Source organism: Eptesicus fuscus, chromosome 9, assembly GCF_027574615.1.
Source record: "Eptesicus fuscus isolate TK198812 chromosome 9, DD_ASM_mEF_20220401, whole genome shotgun sequence".
Lineage (NCBI taxonomy): Eukaryota > Metazoa > Chordata > Mammalia > Chiroptera > Vespertilionidae > Eptesicus > Eptesicus fuscus.
The window spans coordinates 42,780,227-42,800,188 of NC_072481.1; the positions used below are offsets into that span (position 1 = coordinate 42,780,227).

Genomic DNA, 19,962 nt, shown 5'->3' on the forward strand with positions numbered 1-19,962 from the left:
GTCTTCCTATATGAGAGAGGCGATGAAGGGGGTGGGACAGTGCATTTTCTACTTCCAATCTGTACAATGAGTGAGGGAGTGAAGAGGGACTATGGTGTATGCAAGGGAAGAAATAATAGGCATTAAATAGCCCCCACCTCCTCCTTTAACATTCATCTTTGATGTCTACCTTCCTTCATTCAGCCTTCATATAGTGAACACTTGTCATGAGCCAATAACTGAGTTTAACTGCTTGGGATACAGAGACAATTAATCCCACTCTAAAGAAATATGGGATTTATAGAGGGAAACTGCTGGTAAACGGATGGTTCTCATGGGCAACATGGGGCAAAGGCACACATGGATGCTACAGGAGGACTTAGGGGAAGGAGTTTGGTCCAGGTGCAGGGCCTCAGGTAAAGGTTTTTGTGGAGGGGGTGACTACTAAGTCATTTAGTAGGGATAACATTCTGGTGTTTTACGTCTGAGAGAGAAGACAGAACTTTTCTTCAGAAACCAGTTTGTGGATCGGGGATGTGTCTAAAATTGGATTACCACTGGATAAAAATTTAGGGCAAAAATATAGTTTCATCAATTATGTGCCTTCTTAGAAATTAAAACCACAGGATGGTTGGATCCTGTTTATCTTTATCAGTTTATTAGAGCTCAGCTTTAGCCAGAAGAAACATCATGACAGGGTATTAACTACAGATGTTCAACACCCAACAGTATGTCTAAATTTGATTTTCAAGTAAAAAGAGCTTAAAGGTAAAAGTAGGAAATCATGCCCAGGGTCTCCTGTATTACCAACTTTTCCGGAATTCGACTCCCTTACCTGTTAATGGGAATAACTATAACTGTTCTAGCCACTCTCCCAGGCTGAGTGTCAGGACGAACTGGGGTGACAGATGTGCTGTGCTGTAGACAGTTAAAAGTCCAAGGCATCATTGCAATATCCTCTTATAATGAAATACAAATGGATGCCAGCCTAAAGCAGAGTATGTATTTTTAAACTAATCAGTTGCCTCTGGCACCAGTACTCAACTTTGCAACTATGGCCAGAAAGACAGGATAAGGCAGATTTGGGGGGAAATCTGCCTATGAAATAAATACATTATAATGGGAAATCCTTACCTGTGCCCTAAAAAAAAAGAGAGAATTAAGGGTGCCAGTAACAGTTCTGCTCTCTCTCAAGGACAGCTATTGTACTGTTGATTTGTTTGGAGGAAGATTGATATACTATGCCGGACCTCTTTAGGATACCATGACAAATAGAAGGGATAACCTGTAGAGTAATTCCCAACGGTTGTGTTTTAATCCTGCTGACTACCTTTGTGGGTTTTGATACCCAGTAGAGGATGTCAGTTCTTTCATTCATTTAGTAAATGGTTATTGACCATCAACTACATGCCAAGCAGTGTTCTAGGTGCTATGATTCAGCAGGAAAGGAAAGAGATAAAAATCCCTGATTGTATGGAGCTTTTTATTTTAGAGGGAGGACAGGAAACAAAATAGTAAATAAAATAGGAATGATGTAAGATGGTGATATGTAAGTGCTACATAGGAAAATAAAGCAGGGTGGGATACAGATATAAGCAGGGTGGTAGGAGAAAGCCTCTCTGAGCAGGGAAATTTGAACAGACCTCATATTTGAACAGGAATGAGAGGGTGAGCCATGGAACTATAGGGAGAGTTTTCCAAGCAGAAGGAACAGCCAGTGCAGCCTGGGACAGCCCAGAGGCCAGAGTGGTGAGAACAAAGTGAGGGAGTGGGTGAAAGAGTAGGAGGAGGAGAGGTCAGAGAGCTCAAGTGGATGAGTTTATGAGGTCGGAGGACAAATAATGTAAGTTCTTATAGGCCATTGTAAGGACTTTGGCAATTGCTGGGAGTGAGACGGGGAACCGCAGAGTGAGACTACCTAGGTTTTAATAGAAACACTTTGAAGGCTTTGTTGGAAATTGATTGCCAGGGGAGGGGGTAAGAATTAAAGCAGGAGGACCAGTTAAGAGGCTGTCTGGGTTTTTTATCAGTAAATATGAGTGTCTTCTACATGACAGCCACTATTCTAGGCACAAGGGATGCAAAGGTGAACAAAACAGACAGCCCCCTTCCATTGTGGAGCTTGCATTCTTGAGGGATGGGACAACCAATAATTATAAGTAAATACAATGGAGAAAATGAATACGGGGAGCAGGTGGCACCCTGTTGCAATAATCCAGGCAAGAGTTGCTAATGACCTGCACCAATGTAGGGGCTGCAAGGGTGGTGAGAAATATTTGAAGGGTGAAGCTGATAGAATTTACTGGCACATTAGATGTAAGTTGAGAAAAGAAAACCAGAGAAATCAGTAGTAACTCTTGAGGTTTCTGACCTGAGCAACTGGAAAGATGGAGTTGCCATGAACTGAGATGGCAAAATGGCAGGAAGAGCAGTTCTGGGTGAGGGGTGGGAATCAAATTTGGTTTGACCAGGTTTGAGATGCCTATTAGGTATCTTCCTGGTGAAATGAATTATATTAACCACTAGGGGCCCGGTGCACGAAATTCATGTACTAGGCGGGGGGCGGGGGGGGGGGGGGGTGGGGGGTGGTTCCCTCAGCCCAGCCTGCACCCTCTCACAGTCTGGAAGCCTTCAGGGGGATGTCTGACTGATGGCTTAGGCCCGCTCCCTCTGGAGAGCGGGGCTAAGCCAGCAGAAGAACATCCGTAGTGCTGCCGCAGAGGCGGGAGAGGCTCCGCCTCCGCCACTGTGCTCACCAGCCGTGAGCCCAGCTCAGGGCTTCTGGCTGAGCAGTGCTCCCCGCTGTGAGAATGCACTGACCACCAGGGGGCAGCTCCTGCGTTGAGCATCTGCCTCCTGGTGGTCAGTGTGCTTCATAGCAACCAGTTGTTCCACCATTCGGTCGATTTGCATATTGGCCTTTTATTATATAGGATCCTGCCTGTTGCAGCTCTTTGCAGTTTACTGAGGTTTTCCATATGCATCATCTCATTAATTGGTAAGGGACTCCTTTTCAAACATGTAATACAATGAATGAGGACAACAGCTCAAGAATAGAAGAAATAACTCATTACATTTGGGTCTATTTGTGGTATGATCATTCAAAATTCACTGTTCTTTTTCTTAATTGTATTATAAGATCTAATTTTTATATTGGTTGACACCAACATCACACTATAAAAATGGACTTTTCCAGAAAAGAAATTGAAAATTGGCATCATAGCCTGGAATTACAATGGAAAGAAAAAACACGTTTGAATCATGAAGGAAGATATAGCATTAATATTTTGCTTTTTAAAATTAATTAGGAACACAAAAACTCAATTTAAAAATGCATAAACTTTTTAGTCCCTGACTTTTTGGCCATGAACTTTTGATTTTTTTTAAATAGAATTTTATTAAAGTAGAAACATGTAATAAGTTTCCTTTATTACTTATTTTTATATCTCTGATGAATGAATATTAACTAAGAATATAACAATAATCTCTGACTGGAATGGAAATTTTCTAGTATAATAATTAACATATGTTCAATGCTTTTTTGGTTGCAAAGCTATTTTACACATAAACATTCTTTCGTTCGGCTTCCTAAGACTCCTATGAGGTCAGGATTTTATAGACAAGGAAATTGAGATTAGAAAGTGGAGGTTACTTTCCCAAGATTGTGCTTCCTTGTAGCTTGGAAGGGACTCAAACACAGACCTTCCCAGCTCTTTTTACTTCCTCATACTATAACTAAAAGTACAAAGCAATGTGACAAGATTTCTGGTTACCTAGGAGCCAGAATTACCTGCTCATGTCTGAAATTAATAACAGTAAAGTATTGAGCTTTTACTAATAGTCAAGCACTTTAAAAATGTTTTCATATATATTCTCTTATTTGAAACTTCACAGTAAGTCTATGAAATAAATACTGGTATTTTAGAATGTAAATACCTTAATTGAGAAAGACAAGGAGAGAGAGAAAGATAACTTTCTCAAGATCACTCAGCCAGGTGTAGCCACATCATGATTCACACCCAGCCATGATTCATTCCCAGCCACCTTGAACCTGTAATTCATACTCTTGGCCACAGCATCCTATGAGTATGTTTGCTTTAGCCCAAAATTTCCATTTGTTAGCAGTGAAAACTCTATGAGAGAAATACAGAGGAAGATGTTAGTGGACATTTATACTTTAGTATGAATTGGTTTCTGTTGCTAAGAGTAATTCTTATTATCAGGGAAAGGAAGAGAGCAGAAAATTTGGAAGGAGATAAAACAGTAACAATGAAGAGGTGAAAAATAGGAGATGTCAGCGGAGGCAGATTTCCTTTATTCTCCAGGATTGTTGGACTGAAAGTTAGTTCAACCTCTTCAGAGGACAATTTAGTTTTTCATATATATACTAGAGGCCTGGTGCATGAAATTCGTGCACTGGGGGGCGGGGGGAAAGGGGGTGGGAAGGAGATGTCCCTCAGCCCAGCCTGGACCCTCTCCAATCTGGGACCCCTCGGGGGATGTCTGACTGCCGATCCCTGTGGGATCGGGCCTAAACCGGCAGTCAGACATCCCTCTCACAATCCGGGACTGCTGGCTCCCAACCGCTTGCCTGCCTGCCAGCTTGATCACCCCCTAACCACTTCCCTGCCAGCCTGATCGATGCCTAACTGCTCCCCTGCCAGCCCGGTCACCCCTAACTGCCCTCTCCTGCATGCCTGGTCGCCCCCAACTGCCCTCCCCTGCTGGCCTGGTTGCCCCTAACTGCCCTCCCCTGCTGGCCTGATCACCCACAACTGCCCTACCCTGCTGGCCATCTTGTGGTGGCCATCTTGTGACCACATGGGGGTGGCCATCTTGTGCAAGGGCATGATGGTCAGTTTGCATGTTACTTCTTTATTACATAGGATGTAAATTTTGAATGTAAGCCATGCATATAGTGGGACATGTAAGCAAAGACATATCTCAAGTATTCATTGCAACATTGATTTTAATAAAAGATTGGTAATACCTACATATTCACCAATATGATATACATTAGGAATCTTTTAAAAACAAAGAGATGGGTCTATTTGGATTCATGGAATAATCTTTGAATTATATTAAGTCAGTGCTAAGAAGTGTGTATAGAATACTGCTGTAGAGTGGGATATATATATACTTTATTGTGTGTCAAAGGACAGAAACTTGTTTATTGAGGGATAGCTCTTTGGTACTTATTCAATGAGGATGAAAGTATTATTGAATTTTATATCAAATATAATGATTGTGTTATTTTTTAAAAATATCTGTCTAATCACTACAGTGACCAAAATTTACACATGTGGTAGCGGGTAGGGGGTGGGTCCATAAAATCCTATAAAAGCCTTGGCAATTTTTTATATACCTAGATTTTAACTACACTAACCTGAACTTTGAGTATGATAGCAAAAATGTGTGCTGTTTCTGGTAAAAAGTCTAGATAGTCTCACAGATAGTCTACAATTTAGTACAAAGTTAGCATTTTCATTCTCAGTAGCCATTATTTTGTCATAAGTTCTGCTTTAGGAACCCATTGAATACAAATGTACTATCTTAAATCACAATTTTTCATAAATACTTTTGCAGAGTATTTTTTCCTGTGCACAATCCAAATTTTTAATGTTTAAATTTGCACAGGATAAAGAAAAATAATTATTGAAAAGCAGGCACTTCAATAGGTATTTTCCTATGCATTACCTGAGTTGCATTTGATTAATATTTTAAATCTGCAAAATTGGAATTGTCATCCCTCTTTTAAAAAAAGAGGAAACTGTGACTAAACCAGGATTCAGACTCAGGTCTGTTGGACTCCTGAGCCCAGGGGTTTCTATGCTACCAGGGCACATACTGTTTCAAGATAGGCTATTGTACACCTTTCCTCTGAAAATCCTAAGACACTCCATAAAGAACTTTTATATAAATTCCAAGAATAAAAACTCCTGGGTACATTGAATAGGATGAAAAACAGAGGAACAAAAACAGGAGAAAGGAGAGTAAGAGATGAATATTATAAAGGAGTGAGAAAAGAGAGCAGACAGTGGAGGATCACATCATTAGGGTATCTTAACCCATTCAAGACTTGATTTGGTCTCAGTATTTTACTTTTTCAGATAACAAATAAGTTTTAAGACTTCCTTTATAAAGGTAATATATAGCAGTGTTGGAAACTTGAAAGATATAGAAAAGCATGAAAAAAATTATATTCTCCTATAATTCTCCCCCAGTTTCTTAGTGCATATTATGTGTATATTTGTATATGCATATACACACACATATAAGATGATGGTGACCTACTGAATATAACATTTTTATGCTATTAATTACTATTTTATTCCTTTTCTTATTCATAAAAGGTTAGGAAACATGATTCTAAATAATTTTTACTTATTCCTACTATAGGACATTAACTTTTGTCTTAGCCTGTGAGATATGTGCCAGCATGTGCTAGACGCTGCATGTGGAGAAGCTCAGAGAGGGTAACTGGATGGCCAAGATCACATTTCTAGGGAGAGACTGAATGGATTGAATCCAGGATTTTCTGGTTGTAAAACTTATTTTCTATTGACTACATTGCACTATTGCAAAAAGAAAAGTATTATTTGGGGTTTTCAGGTTCCACTTATGTTTATTTTACTTAAGATTAAAAATTACTGGAAGGTTTTTAAAAATCACCCATAAGATTACTCTTCAGAGATTATTATTTTCTGTGCATATTTAAACATAATTAATCATGATAGATGTGTGCATATATGTATGTATGCATATATTCATTTTATTTTATAAACTTGTGGTGATAATCATTATTTTAAAACATTTTTTATTGATTTCAGGGAGGGACAGAGAGATAGAAATATCAATGATGAAAGAAAATCATTGATTGGCTGCCTCCTGCACAAACACACACACACACACACACACACACACCCCACTAAGGATCAAGCCCGCAAACCAGGCATGTGCCCTTACTAGGAATCGAACGAACCATGACCTCCTGGTTCATAGGTCCACACTCAACCACTGAGCCACACTGGCCAGGTTTAAAACATTTTTAACAGCTGCAAAATATTTCAACATATGGATGAAGCATTACTTTGTAACTTGGTTCCAATTTGTTGCTCTTATAAGTAATGCTGTAATGAACATCTTGCAGCATAAATTTTATCTGTACTTTTAAGTATTTATTGAGGATAAATTCCCAAAAGTGGGTTTCCAGAGTTATACTGCCTTTCCTGAGGCTACAGATTCTTTCAAAAGAGAGAAATCCAATATATTGATCTAAGTTTCTTTTTTTTTAGTAAACCTCAGCTGAATCCAGGGTTTATTTTCTGTGGCTATTTAATATGACTTTCACCTGTGCTTACCCAAATACATTGTTGCTTCTGATCAATAAATGTGTCCTATCAATTGAACAAAACACAGTATACATACAAAAATAAATGAGTTCTAGAATTTGGATAAGCCATCAGATATAAATTTAAGTGACCTGAAACAAGACTGTATTCTTACCCTTTAAAATTATTATGAATAAAAAACCCTTATAGGCAGTTTAAGCAGACTGGGTACAGGAAGAACTCATTGTAAAGTGCCTCTTTATCACACAGATTTTGGTAACATAAGGTCAAAGTGCCACCGGTTTACAAGTTGCTCAGATCCCCTTCTCTCTGCACACATGAATTGTCTTGTGCCTTCCTTTATGCGTGTGTTACCCCAAATCATGATGTTGCTTGAACCCCTACCTCGCTCTGAGGATCCTTAATATATATAGAAATCCCAGCAGAGCAAGGCCATCTGGCTAAATTGATTCTCATCATGATTTTTGTGAACTATTGGCACATTAGACATGTCATGTAAATTGTTACTATACATGTTAAGTAATGCTAATATATTAAAGTTAGAATTCAGGAAGATAGCTCATGGGTATGTTGTTCTTTAATAATTCACTAGCGATAAGTAGGCTTTAATTTCTGGCCCTGAGGGCTGCCTTTTTGTTGTTGTTGTTGGTAACTTGTTTGTAAAGACAAAAGATTTGCAGGGGTTATAGAATGAGGTAACTGACTGCACAGATGTGATCAAAATAATGGAAATTCAGTGTGGTTATCTCCTGGATTTCAAACATCTGGATATTAACTACATCTATTCCATCACATGGGAATTTCTAAGTCTCTGAGGACTGGATCATATGTAACATGGGCTGTGCTCCCTTGGCTGTATAATGATATTAATAATGCTAACTCGGCCCCGTAAACTTGTCAATACCAATAGGTTTCTCGGAAGGTAGAAACTCCGATATCCTCCAGCGTTTCTTTTGTGACCTTGCAAGAAATAGTGCAGTTGAAGTTCTTCAGTGAGTTCCATGGTAGTGGATTTCATTTAGAAATCAGTCAATTTATTTTCTAACAGTTTCTGCATTTTTTTTTAGATATGGATGCTTTTTCATAGGGCTTTTTTGTTTGTTTGTTTGTTTGTTTTTTTTAAAGAAAACCACAGTGCATTAAGAAAAGATTCTAGAAATTATTTTCGTTAGGTACTTAGTCATCTCAGTGTTGCAGTTTGCAGCTGAATGCTGCCTCACGCACTCTCAGGTGTCCCTGGTGAACATTTACTGCAATTACCATTTGAACACAGGGATCTGTCCAAGTCTGCATTCCTAAACTTGGTTTGATTACTTCTGTCTAATAACTAGCACATTCCTGGGAAGGTAGTAGAATCCCAGTAAGTCTATTGGAGTGCAATTGAATGTTTGACTACTTATTTTTAGAGGGAAATTCCCCACATGTGAATATGTCTGAATTACTGAAAACAAGGGAACATGTGAGGGTATATTGATATTTGAGATATAAAGGGAAAAGGTTTAGAGTAGTAAGACGACTAGTTGTCTTAGGGTGTTTAGAATGAAAATTTGTGTCTTTGGTTATTCTTCCACCCTCCATGTTCAAACAGTAAGGTCTCTGATCCTTAAATTGTTATATTCCCTTACTATATGGCAAAATGTAATTTGCAACGTCTCCTGTTTTTTTCCTTTCCCTCCACGATTGATGCCTCCGATTCCCACCTCTGCTCCTTTGCTTGTGCTGCTTCCTCTGTGACCGCTAATCCATCCGAACCTGTCAGCCAACGCATCTTTTCCAGCCTGTCTCTGAAGCCATCTCCGTCTTCTCTGTAAAGCTTTTGCTGTTCTCCTGCCAGGTGTTACTTTTCTGTCCTTTAACACTCCACAGACTTATTTATATTACTTTTGGGTCCTCCTATTTTCATTTTCTGTACTCATCTCATCCCGTTAGACTCTAACGTTTTGAGGAAAGCAGTGTGTCTTACTCACCTTAGTATCTGCCATAATGCTCAGTAGAGGGCCTGGCACAGACGGAGTGAGAGAGAGAGAAGGAGAAAGAGGGGGAGAGGGAGTAGGAGAGGGAAAGAGAAAGAGCAATGCTAATGGGTGATCACTGCCACTTTCCCTGCCCTCTCTACAATCCCCTAGAGCAGTGATGGGCAACCTTTTGAGCTTGGTGTGTCAAACTTCGCCAAAAAACTGAGCATAACTCGGGTAGTGTGTCACTTTGAGGAAAAAACTAACTCCAAGACTCTAGTCGCAAATGTTTCATCCTCAGGAGCAGCAAATGTTTCCTCCTCGGCATGCGGCCGCCTCAGCGGCCATGTGTCAGAAATGGCTACGCGTGTCAATGCTGACACGCGTGTCATAGGTTCGCCATCACTGCCCTAGAGATAGACTCCAGCACTCTCAGAAGTCCTGTAAAACTATTGCTTATAAAGAAAGGACTGTTCTTGAACCATTCCCTCAGCTGATCATACTAACCAGGACTTGTACTGCCTAAGTCAGCGATTTTCAACCTTTTTTATCTCATGGCACACATAAACTAATTACTAAGATTCTGCGACACACCAAAAAATATATTTTTTGCCAATCTGACCCCCAAAAAAGTCATTATTTTGATCCATTCACAACAGATGGTGATTGTTGTGTTGGCTGTTGACATTTTTTTGTTTGACAGTAGGGGAAGAGAGGTCAGTGCCCCTGACTAAATAGTCAGGTATTGCATGATTTTAAAATTCTTGTGGCACACCAGTTGAAAATCGCTACCCTAAGTGAAGGATTATGTATAGAACTAGCAATACATATAAGTGGGTAACACAGAAGGCTGGGGTTTTCTTCATGTGGATCAAATTCTGGTTTGGAATTTTGATATTTACCATGTGGTTTAGGCCAAACTAAGACTCGTGGATAATGTGAAGAAATGCATCAGAGAGAGGAAAAACATGATCAGATTAGTGTAAATAAAAGCTGGTGGGAGATTCTTAAAGGAATGTTCTTCCATAATGTCAAGAAAATGGTCCATGGTAATATTGCTCCTATAGGTAAAATGGCTGCTGAACAAAACAACAACAAGCACTTTGTTTCAGAAGTAGCCAAGTAATCAATAATTTGATTTCTAATAGTCCTGGTTGCCATGAGGACTTTTATATTGAAATTATAGAGGCAAATTGATTTCCCTCTTGACTTTATCAGAAAATCTTCAAATGCCTTGAATCTTTCCTCCAGAATCCTAAAAAAAATGCCTGCAGAAATCCTCCCAGAAAATTATTTTCTGGATTTCCTGATTTCCTGAAGCTCTTCCTGTAGCATTTGATTATTGCTGATGTAAATAAGGCAAGGATTATAATAAAGAAAGCTATGAATGTGATATAATAGCATAAACACAGTTGTATATAACTAATTACCACACTGCCCCCTTTACTTGACTTTATATTCATGTTGAAAGCTCTTAGCTGTGCATGTATAATTGATTCATGATCATGTAAGTGGTTGTTTTAATAAAAAGTTTCATTTGAGGTTTTTGTTCTGCACTAGAACTTCCCTTATTCCACTGATCCTTTGGGAAACTCAGATGCAACTTATATCATTTACGGAACTACATCCTGTTATAGTGAACTCTCTGCCTGTTGTAGCTACAATAATGGAAGATGAATCAGAATTTCTTTCTTCCTTCCCTTGTTTTTCCTGTGTCCTTGATTTTCCCCAGCACGTAGCTTTCTATAGAATAAATTTCCCTGGGCACCATTTATTCCATCTGATAACTTGAGTACTCAGTGATTCACAGATTTTTGTAGTTGTAATATACTTTTTTAAAAGATGCAATCCCATCACCACTTCTCTCACCAATGCTCTCTTTTTTAAAAACCAGAATAAACTTTGGAGCAGTTTAAGTAACTATGAGAGCATTAAAGGCCTTCTGAGATGTTTTGAAACCAGCCTGCAAGGTTTGTCTCATGCTTGAAGGAGGGAAAATATACTATTGTCAGCCTCACAGTAATTTTGAGTGGCTAAATATTTGTATACTAAACCTTCTTTCAAATGCTAACATTTAGGTCAGACAAAAATAGAGAAAGGGTTGCAATACAAACCTTTCCAGTTTTAGTAAATTCACTATTTTCAATAGAGAGCTATCTTCAACACACACACACACACATACACACACATACAGAGAGAGAGAGAGAGAGAGAGAGAGAGAGAGAGAGAATGGATGCTATGTATCCTGGTACCTTTCAGCATGCTTGTTTCTGATGTCACCAATGTGGTAAAAATGTCATAGGAAATCCTGCTACTTTTCTGTGATGACCTGTGCAGGTCTGTGTACACAGTTCTACTAGGACCATCAAACTAAGCACTCATGTTTCAGCATCTGTCATTAACCACCTTAGCATTTCTTCATGCCTTTTTGTTTCTTCTCAACCTATCTACCTGCTCACGTGTGAAAGAATGCTTTCCCCCCCCCATAACCACTAACAAGGTTAATAGGTCATTTCATCTACTAACTTTCTCCCTTATCTCTCCCATGTTCTCTTTGTGCCCTAAGAGCAGATAAATTCACTACGACGTAATTATAGTCCATCATTTTCAATATAAAATTTTCCATTGAGACTTACTAAAGTGTATCAAGCATACCAAAGCAATAGACTAAATGAAGCAATTAATAAAGAGTATTTTACTGAGCTTTGAAAAAATTAAATTTCCCCCATACTAGTGAGTGAGAGGTGTTTACTGAATGGCTAACTGAAGAAGTTTTTCCTAAATCTGTTGAAGTTGGTTTGACATAGGATGGGCCAGGGAGGAAATCAATAGATTCACATTGCTAGACAGTACATCATCATACATTTAGGTCATTGGATATAAAGCTATTAGTAAACCACTCCTTCTAACAAAAACACTACTAGAGCAAAAATTTTTTGATTGGCAGATACCAGAGGAACCTCGTGTTCATCCTCCATTTGGTGCTGGTTTGACACAGCCACACCACATGACCGTCCCAGATCTGAGTGGGTGACTTAGCTCTTCCCAGAAATGACCAACAGGACTTGGGCCAGATTGGTGGGAATTTTATTTCTAGATGTGATTAACAAGAGAAACAACAAGTCGACACAGTGTTCAAAGTAAGAGAAACAGATGATGATATCAATAAGGAAAAACAAATCTGGGAAAGGAATTTGGTATTATTCCCTCAATTATCTGTGTTTTTAAAATTGTAGATTTTTTTCATCTTTTAGATGATGTGTGTTTAGAGACAGTCCAAAAAACTTAGGCCTTTTACAAGTAATGTTAAGAAATTTGAAATTAAGCAATGGTCTTTGTAAAAATTCTAGTACAAAGAAAGAGTGTGAATAAGTCAAAGAAAGAGTGTGGATTTATAAAGAAGGAAGTTGTAGGATACTGAAAAAATGTACATTTGGATTTATGAGCCAACGAAACACCAAAGCCACTGAATTTCCTCTGCACTAAAGTAGAGTGAAGTTCTTAAATATAAAAACCAACAACAAAATTTCCAGATACTGTGAAAATAATAGTAAACTGAAGTGTAGGGTCTGAGGTTCCAGTGTGACATTCTTAAAGTTTGTGCCAGAATGGAAAGGTTCTAGGACCGGAAGACTACAAATGTTAATATTTCAAGCACATTTTAGGCATCAGAAAGATTCTAGGTTCTCTCCTGGGCCTATGAAGACCACTTGTTCTAAATGGTTTTCCACATCCTTTCTGGGGAACCCATTAATTCCTTCTGTGAAGACTCCTCTTCGCTATTTAGCTATAGAGACACAGGAACATTTCATGATTGTTTTTGGAGTGTATAGTGTGAAAAGCAAGATTGTAAAATGAGCTGCTTTCCTGCCCTTCCTACCTAATTTCTTTCTCCTGTGCTCTACAAACTAGGGATCTCTTTCTGACCTCAGAGCTTGTATTGAACTCAGAAAGTATACTTTGCAAATGTCCTGCATGTTCTGATTTGTATGATGGAAGGAAAAAAAAAGAGCTCATCTGAGCACCAATTTGACATCGTTTTATTCCAACAGTCTTTGGAAGCCAACACCCCTTCCCTTTTTGACTGTCTAAAATGCCCTTGCTAGCCAGATCCCTTTGCTAGCTACAGTGTTTGCACATTTCCTCGTTGATCAGCTGCGTCGGCTCGGAGACTGTGTGTTTTGGTGTTGTTTGTGTGCAATCTCGTGCTGCTTCCTGAACGCATGTGTCCCTTCCTTCACAGCCTACTCGACACCCAGCACCTCCCCCGCAAACCGATTCGTCAGTGTTGGACCACGGGATCCAAGCTTTGTAAATATCCCTCAACAGACACAGGTGGGCCGCTCTCATCTTTTCTGTATGTGGTGCAGCTTGTTTTATTCATCAGGTGCATTGTAACTTGTCTCTCCGCACAACAGGCTGCATTTCCCAGCCCCTGTTTGGTCCCCTTTCCTCCCAACCTCCTCTCCGGTCCTGGTCCTTCAGCCACATTTCAGTGTGTTCTCAGAAATCATGGAAAACATTGCCTGCAGTTTTTGCTTCTTGTATTGAGGGAGCACAAGAGGAGGGCTTCTGGACCAGAACCGCTTTTACTATGGCAAGAAAGATTCCCCAGTGCTAGCTAGCGTGTCTCCTCTGGCAGGAGTCTGTCTACATGCAAGGAGACAGTAGTTCCCTACCGAACCGGGAATATAAACTCTGGCTGCCAGCGACATTAGAAAGCATGCTGGGAATGGGGGAATCAGCCACTCTTCTGTATTCATTATAGGGTCCCCAGGAACCTGGCAAACTTTCTAAAATAAAGGGTTTGTGAGCCCTATTAAGTTGCTGGTGTTGGTGCAGAAAATAACCAGAGATGTTTGCTCCTGGCTACACTGGTATTGGGAGCAAGAGGCAGAGGGGTGGGAGGGAATGGAGGTGGGTATAATGTCTTATATTGAGGTAGGTGATTGAGAAAAGAGTATGCCAGGACATCTAGAGCTTGTTTTTCACTAGAAAGTTGTGTTTTGTGCTAGTTTAGGTCAAGGAGAAGAAATCTCTTAAAGTTTTGAAATGGCTGCTGCTAATTGAGAAACCATGAAAGACTTTTGTAGTACAAGGTAGTGGCTGTAGAGATAGATATTTAGAGGTTTGTGAAATAGAATTAGAGTCAAGTTTTGAAAGAAACTCCTCTCTGATTTCCAAATTGGAATGTGACCATATATTATCATAATTGACATAAAGAAAATATTTTCTCTATGAGGTTCTCAGCATGGTGGTTGAAAAAATTTTCCCCAGGATGTTTTGTGCATATATATGCCTGGGTGTGTAATCTCCAGATGCCAGATTTATAACTGCTCATCTTTGTTTGTCAGACTCTGACCAGGTGCTTGTGAATGGGCTACAGTTGCCTTCCTGGGTTCATGTGCTTTCTCCATAAAGGATTTTACTTTATTGCTGTGTCGACAGCACGGGTTAAACTGCATTGCATCTGAAGCCTTCCCTACACTGAAGCAGGGTCACAGAAAGTACAGCCTCAGAGGAGGCAGCTGGGAGGAGGGGGGAACGAGAAGGAGAGAAGGTTAACTCTTGAATTTCCCACTTCTGCTGTTTCTACTGAAACAGGCCGGTACATGGCATCTGGGATTAACATTGCCTGTTCAGTCCCTCCCATAAAACTGTTCAAGTTTATTGCTTACTTTCCCATACCTTCAAATATTTAACTGGTGAATTTGAATAATTACCTCGAATGCATTAAAATAGAACGTTTCATTTTGTACTTTGGGTTCACACGTTCAAGTTCAATGGGAGGGGAGAACTGGGGACAGTGGCTGTAATAATGGATGATTTCTTTTCTCAAAGCCCCAGTGTGCTCAGGTTACTTCATCAAAAACCTCAAAAATGCAGTTTGGAAATGTCCTATGTGTATTTTACGTAGTGTTTTTTAGAAGAAGCAGTGATTCACAGCACTGAAATAATACTGTGTTCCATTCACTGTGTTTGTCTACCATCAAAATGTGTTACATTGCAACATGGCTTTGTTTCACAAATGCCTTATTTAACCCATAAACTGGGTCTCCATGTTGTTGACCACAAAAATTCAATTCTTAAAAATCCAGATTTTTCATGCATCTGGATGAATGATGTCATGTAGACCCAATATTGGCATCTGGAACTGAATTTCTTAGTTTCTGTTAAATATTTGGCATCATAGGGACAGCAGCTTAAATGCTCTCTCTCTCTCTCTCTCTCTTTTTTTTTTTTTAATCACAGTGACACCTGCCACATTTGGCTTGAAGAAAGCCATCCCCAATTATCTTATGAGAAACTGTGCTGATGGAGTAGTATTTTTTTCTATAAATATATATATAGAGAGATAGATATAGAGGTATAGATATATATATGTCCTGAAGTAAAAATTATGTGCTCTAAATATTTTAATTTTCTGGAGTATATATTAACTCTTCTTAAAAAAGAAAGAACCACATTCTGGAACCATTTAAAGTGTTAGACATGTATAGATACAGATAGTAAAAACAATGACATACTTTTTTAAAAAGCTTCTTTTTAAAAAGACATTTGTTCAGAAAAGGGTTTTTTTTTAATATATATATATATTTTTATTGATTTCAGAGAGGAAGAGGGAGGGAGAGAGAGAGATAGAAACATAAATGATGAGAGAGAATCTTTGATTGGCTGCCTCCTGTATGCCCCCTACTGGGTATCAAGCCCAAAACCCAGGCATATGCCCTGACCAGGAATCGAACCTTGACCTCTGGTTCATAGGTTGATGCTCAACCACTGAGCCACACCAGCCGGGAGGGTTTTTTGTTTTGTGGGGTTTTTTTTACAATAATTTTTTAAGATATAATTTGAACATGGCCTGCATATTATTAATTTTCTAGGCAAGCTTGTATTTTTTTTTTCTGTATTGACCCTTTTGTTAATAAGGCATGAAATTTGTATTAATTGAATTACAGGAAAAGTTTCTGGGAAAACAAAATTTTGCTTTCTGTCTTTGGAGAAGTAAAAAGTGAAGAGTTACCAAGCAGATACTTGAGCTTTACAAATGCCGAAGAGACATCCTGCACATAAATCCATAAACAAATGTTAAATAAAATGGCCTTTCTTTCTCCCAAAGACCAGTTCGCAGTGGAAATCTTCTCAAAGTCTGAAGCATCAACCTATAAAAGGTGGATTCGATATGGTCTCTGCTTTTTTTTAGTGGATAGAACTTGTATGAATAGATATTTTAATTACACAGTTACCAGTTTATTATAAGACCTTTCTTTACAAAAAAAGAATTTTTTATTATAGCTAGCCTAAATTTACTCACTTTATGTACTAAGTATGTTAGGTAAATTATCTAATTAACCTTTACAAAAGCCACCCAACATGATAGATATAATTATCTCTACTTTATAGAGGTGGAAACTGAGTTCTAAAGAGATTGTTGGTTTCCCAAGGCCTATGCCCTCTAACCATTGTACTGCACTGCCTCATGAGCTGGTGAGCACCATGTCCTGATATTCAGAGACATATGCTCAACTCTCAGGAATACTTCTGGCACATTCCCTGCTTTTAAATCTGAGATTGTATTAAAATTTAATCATTAGTATAAACCCAAAATAACTGAAAGCATGATCTCAAAAAGATATTTGTATACCAGGTTCCTAGCACCATTATTTACAATAGCCAAAAGGTGGAAACAACCAAAGTGTCCGTTGACAGATAAATGGATAAAATCTGGCATATACATTTTATTGTGTAGCTATCATTTCAAAATGGTATAATGCATATTATTCAGCCTTTAAAAGGAAGGAAATTATGCAGTATGCTACAACATGGATGAACCTTGAAGGCATTATGCCTGAAACAAACCAGTTACAAGAGGACAAATACTATATGATTCCACTATGTGAGGTACCGAAAGTCGTCAAATTCAAAGACACAGAAAGTGAAATAGTGGCTGCCAGAGCTGGAGGAGGGCCAAATGAAGAGTTATTGTTTAATGGTACAAAGTTTCAGGTTTGCAAGATGAAACAATTCCAGAGATGGTGGTGGTGATGGTTGCACGACATTGTGAATGTACTGAATACCATGGAACTGTACACTTGAAAATGGTTAAGATGGTAAATTTTTAAAAATGTAATCATTAAATAAATTCCAACAGCCCTTTCACCTCTTAAGAGTCTAAACTTCTATAAAACAGCCTAGAAAAGTGGACTGTTTACCAACAGGATCCACTGTAATAGTGTGCTGACCTCTCCGGGAGCAGTAATTCTCATGCCCGGCACATAGTGGGTAGTCAGCATTTATTGGCTGAATCTAAATGATTCATAAGGAAGCTTTAAAATAATGACTTTTCCTTATTACAGTCATGATACATGTTAATTGTGGCAAAATACAGATGGGAAAAATAATAAAAATCACTTGTAGTCCTACTGTTAACATTGCTGTATAAATTCATCCAGACTGTTTCTATGCAACAAATACATTGCAAAAATGAGATCATATTACATACACTGTTTGGTAACCTGCTGTTTCTTCCCCTTAACAATATATTATGGCCTTCTTTCCATGTAAATTGGAAAAAATTGAATATTGGCTTTTATTGCACCTATTCATCATCTGTAATGATTGGTAGGGAAAGATAACATGGATAATTGAAAGCCATTTTTCCTCCTCCTTCCCTTCCAGTCTATTTTTTTCTCCAGAGAATTCCTCCCTTCACGGAGACAGAATTGCCTTCTCTTTAGCCTTGCCTTGAGGTAGTTTTCTTTCAAAATGCCTTCCAATTGCATTGTATATCTCACCCCAGCATTCGGCTCTGTTCTAATATTCCTGCCAAGTTATCTATCCCACACTTCCGCCTCACTCGTCTGCTACCTCGGCTACTATCATTATTTGTCTCTCATTTCCCTCCTCCCGCTCCATTTGGTAACTCATTAACATGGGGGGGGGGGTGGCCACCTCCCCACAGCCTCGAGAACACCCATCAAGTCTGAGAAACCACGACCACTGATCCCACCCCAAATCTCATTTCCCAGTATTGTCCCATGATAGTTGATATTAACAGAGAGAAAGTCTCTGGAGCATCGAGCATTTACTTCACTTTGGACACTATCTGCGTCCCCTGCACGCCCACTGAAGGATATAATAGAGAACATGCCATCATTTCAGACAGCAGAAAGCCAATGACCATTTCAATTGCATCTCATAATTTAATCTGATCCCTGAAAACAAGAGCCATTAAGAGGAGGCATTTATTTAGAGGGAAAAAAATGTTAATATTTCATCATCAGGTAATAAATAGGAATACCAATTCCCACACAGAAGGACTGAGCAAAGAACTCATTTTGATTCAGGTTCTAGTTTAATCAAATGCTCAAATAAAATGCTTAACCTGCAGAACTTCAACGAGGACTAATTCTTTAAAATGAAAAATGAGTGCAAACAATATTAAACACAGGCATTTCTTCCCTGCCACCCAAATCTATCACTGTTCTGCGTCAACAGAATTGTGGTATCTGAAATGCTATTTAAAACCAAATTACCATTTGGGTTATTAGAAGAATCGCTTGGCATGGCATGGCATGGGCCTGATTTGTTGACAAAAAGGCACAGGTGCTGTAACCTTTGCTTAATAAATCATTTAGCTGCCTGACTTGCAAGCAGTGTGACTGCCTTTGCGTCATGAAATTTACAAATGTAGGCACAAGCTACACACTTCACTGTGCGGCAAACCAGCTGACCTAGAGCTCAATAATGGGTGTGGCACCCATTCTCCGCCTTTGGTGGGGGTGCACAAGGAACACGGGAAGGTGGCTTATATGGAGACATTTTAGTGTGTTGCCATCCTGAAGCTCTGCCTGGGAGACCAAGACATAGGCAATCTGCAGAGCTCTTCCTATGTCCCTTTCCTCACTCACTCATCGTTTTTCACTATATTCCCAATACCTACCCAATGCAGGGAAGAACAGTTCTCCTCAAGTTGTTCCAAGTCTAGCAGAGGAAACAGATCAATAGTAATGGCAATGACAATAATAATGAGCATGATACCAGTTACAATAATGAGAGTTGGGTAGAACTTTCCTGAGAGTAAAAGGGAAGAAAAGGCTAGATCATTTTTCTGTCCTTGCCTAACTTTGGTCTCATGATATGATCTTGGTTCTTAAACATTTTACCTTTTTCATTTTTGCCAATTTATCCATGAGCTGGTAGACAAGGCTTTAGCCCATCCTACAAAGAGAGACCTGTTGAGTCCTGTCTTCTCTGGACTAAGCAGATAAATCAGAATTCTTTCCTGCTGCTGGTGTATCAGCCAGCAGCTCCTTCACCGCTCATTTCCAAGAAACACCCCCTCCTTGTGTAATGTCCTCACCCAGGGCACTGAATAAGTTCACTTGAGGTTGCATTTGAATTAGCTGAAGCCATTCCCTGCCTCTCCTCCCCACCCTGACCTGAGCTGCCTGCCTATAGGAGGTTAGGTTCCACATAGAGGTTCAAGGAGCAGCAGGAAAGTTGCAAAGGCAAGAAACTCAGATTTCCATGGGGGGTATAGGGGGCGGGCAGGGGGAATGTGTCCTCCCCTTCTAGTTAGACCTGCACTTGAGCATTTTAGTTCCAAGCCCATACAGCCAAAAACTCCCAAGACTGGAGGGAAATGGCAGATAAAACTCCATTTACTCCTGACT

General features: G+C 39.2%; 1 protein-coding gene across 3 annotated transcripts in view; it reads left to right on the top strand.

Annotated features, from left to right (window-relative positions):
• Positions 1-19,962, top strand: part of NFIA (nuclear factor I A) — a 365,771-nt gene that overhangs the window by 317,570 nt on the left and 28,239 nt on the right. The window contains exon 12 of one of the 3 annotated variants that reach the window (XM_028142299.2): positions 13,530-13,621. The exons of the other annotated variants lie outside the window; for them this stretch is intronic. Coding sequence (XP_027998100.1) covers positions 13,530-13,621 — 92 coding nt within the window. The remainder of the gene's footprint in view (positions 1-13,529; positions 13,622-19,962) is intronic. 3 annotated transcript variants of the gene reach the window in all.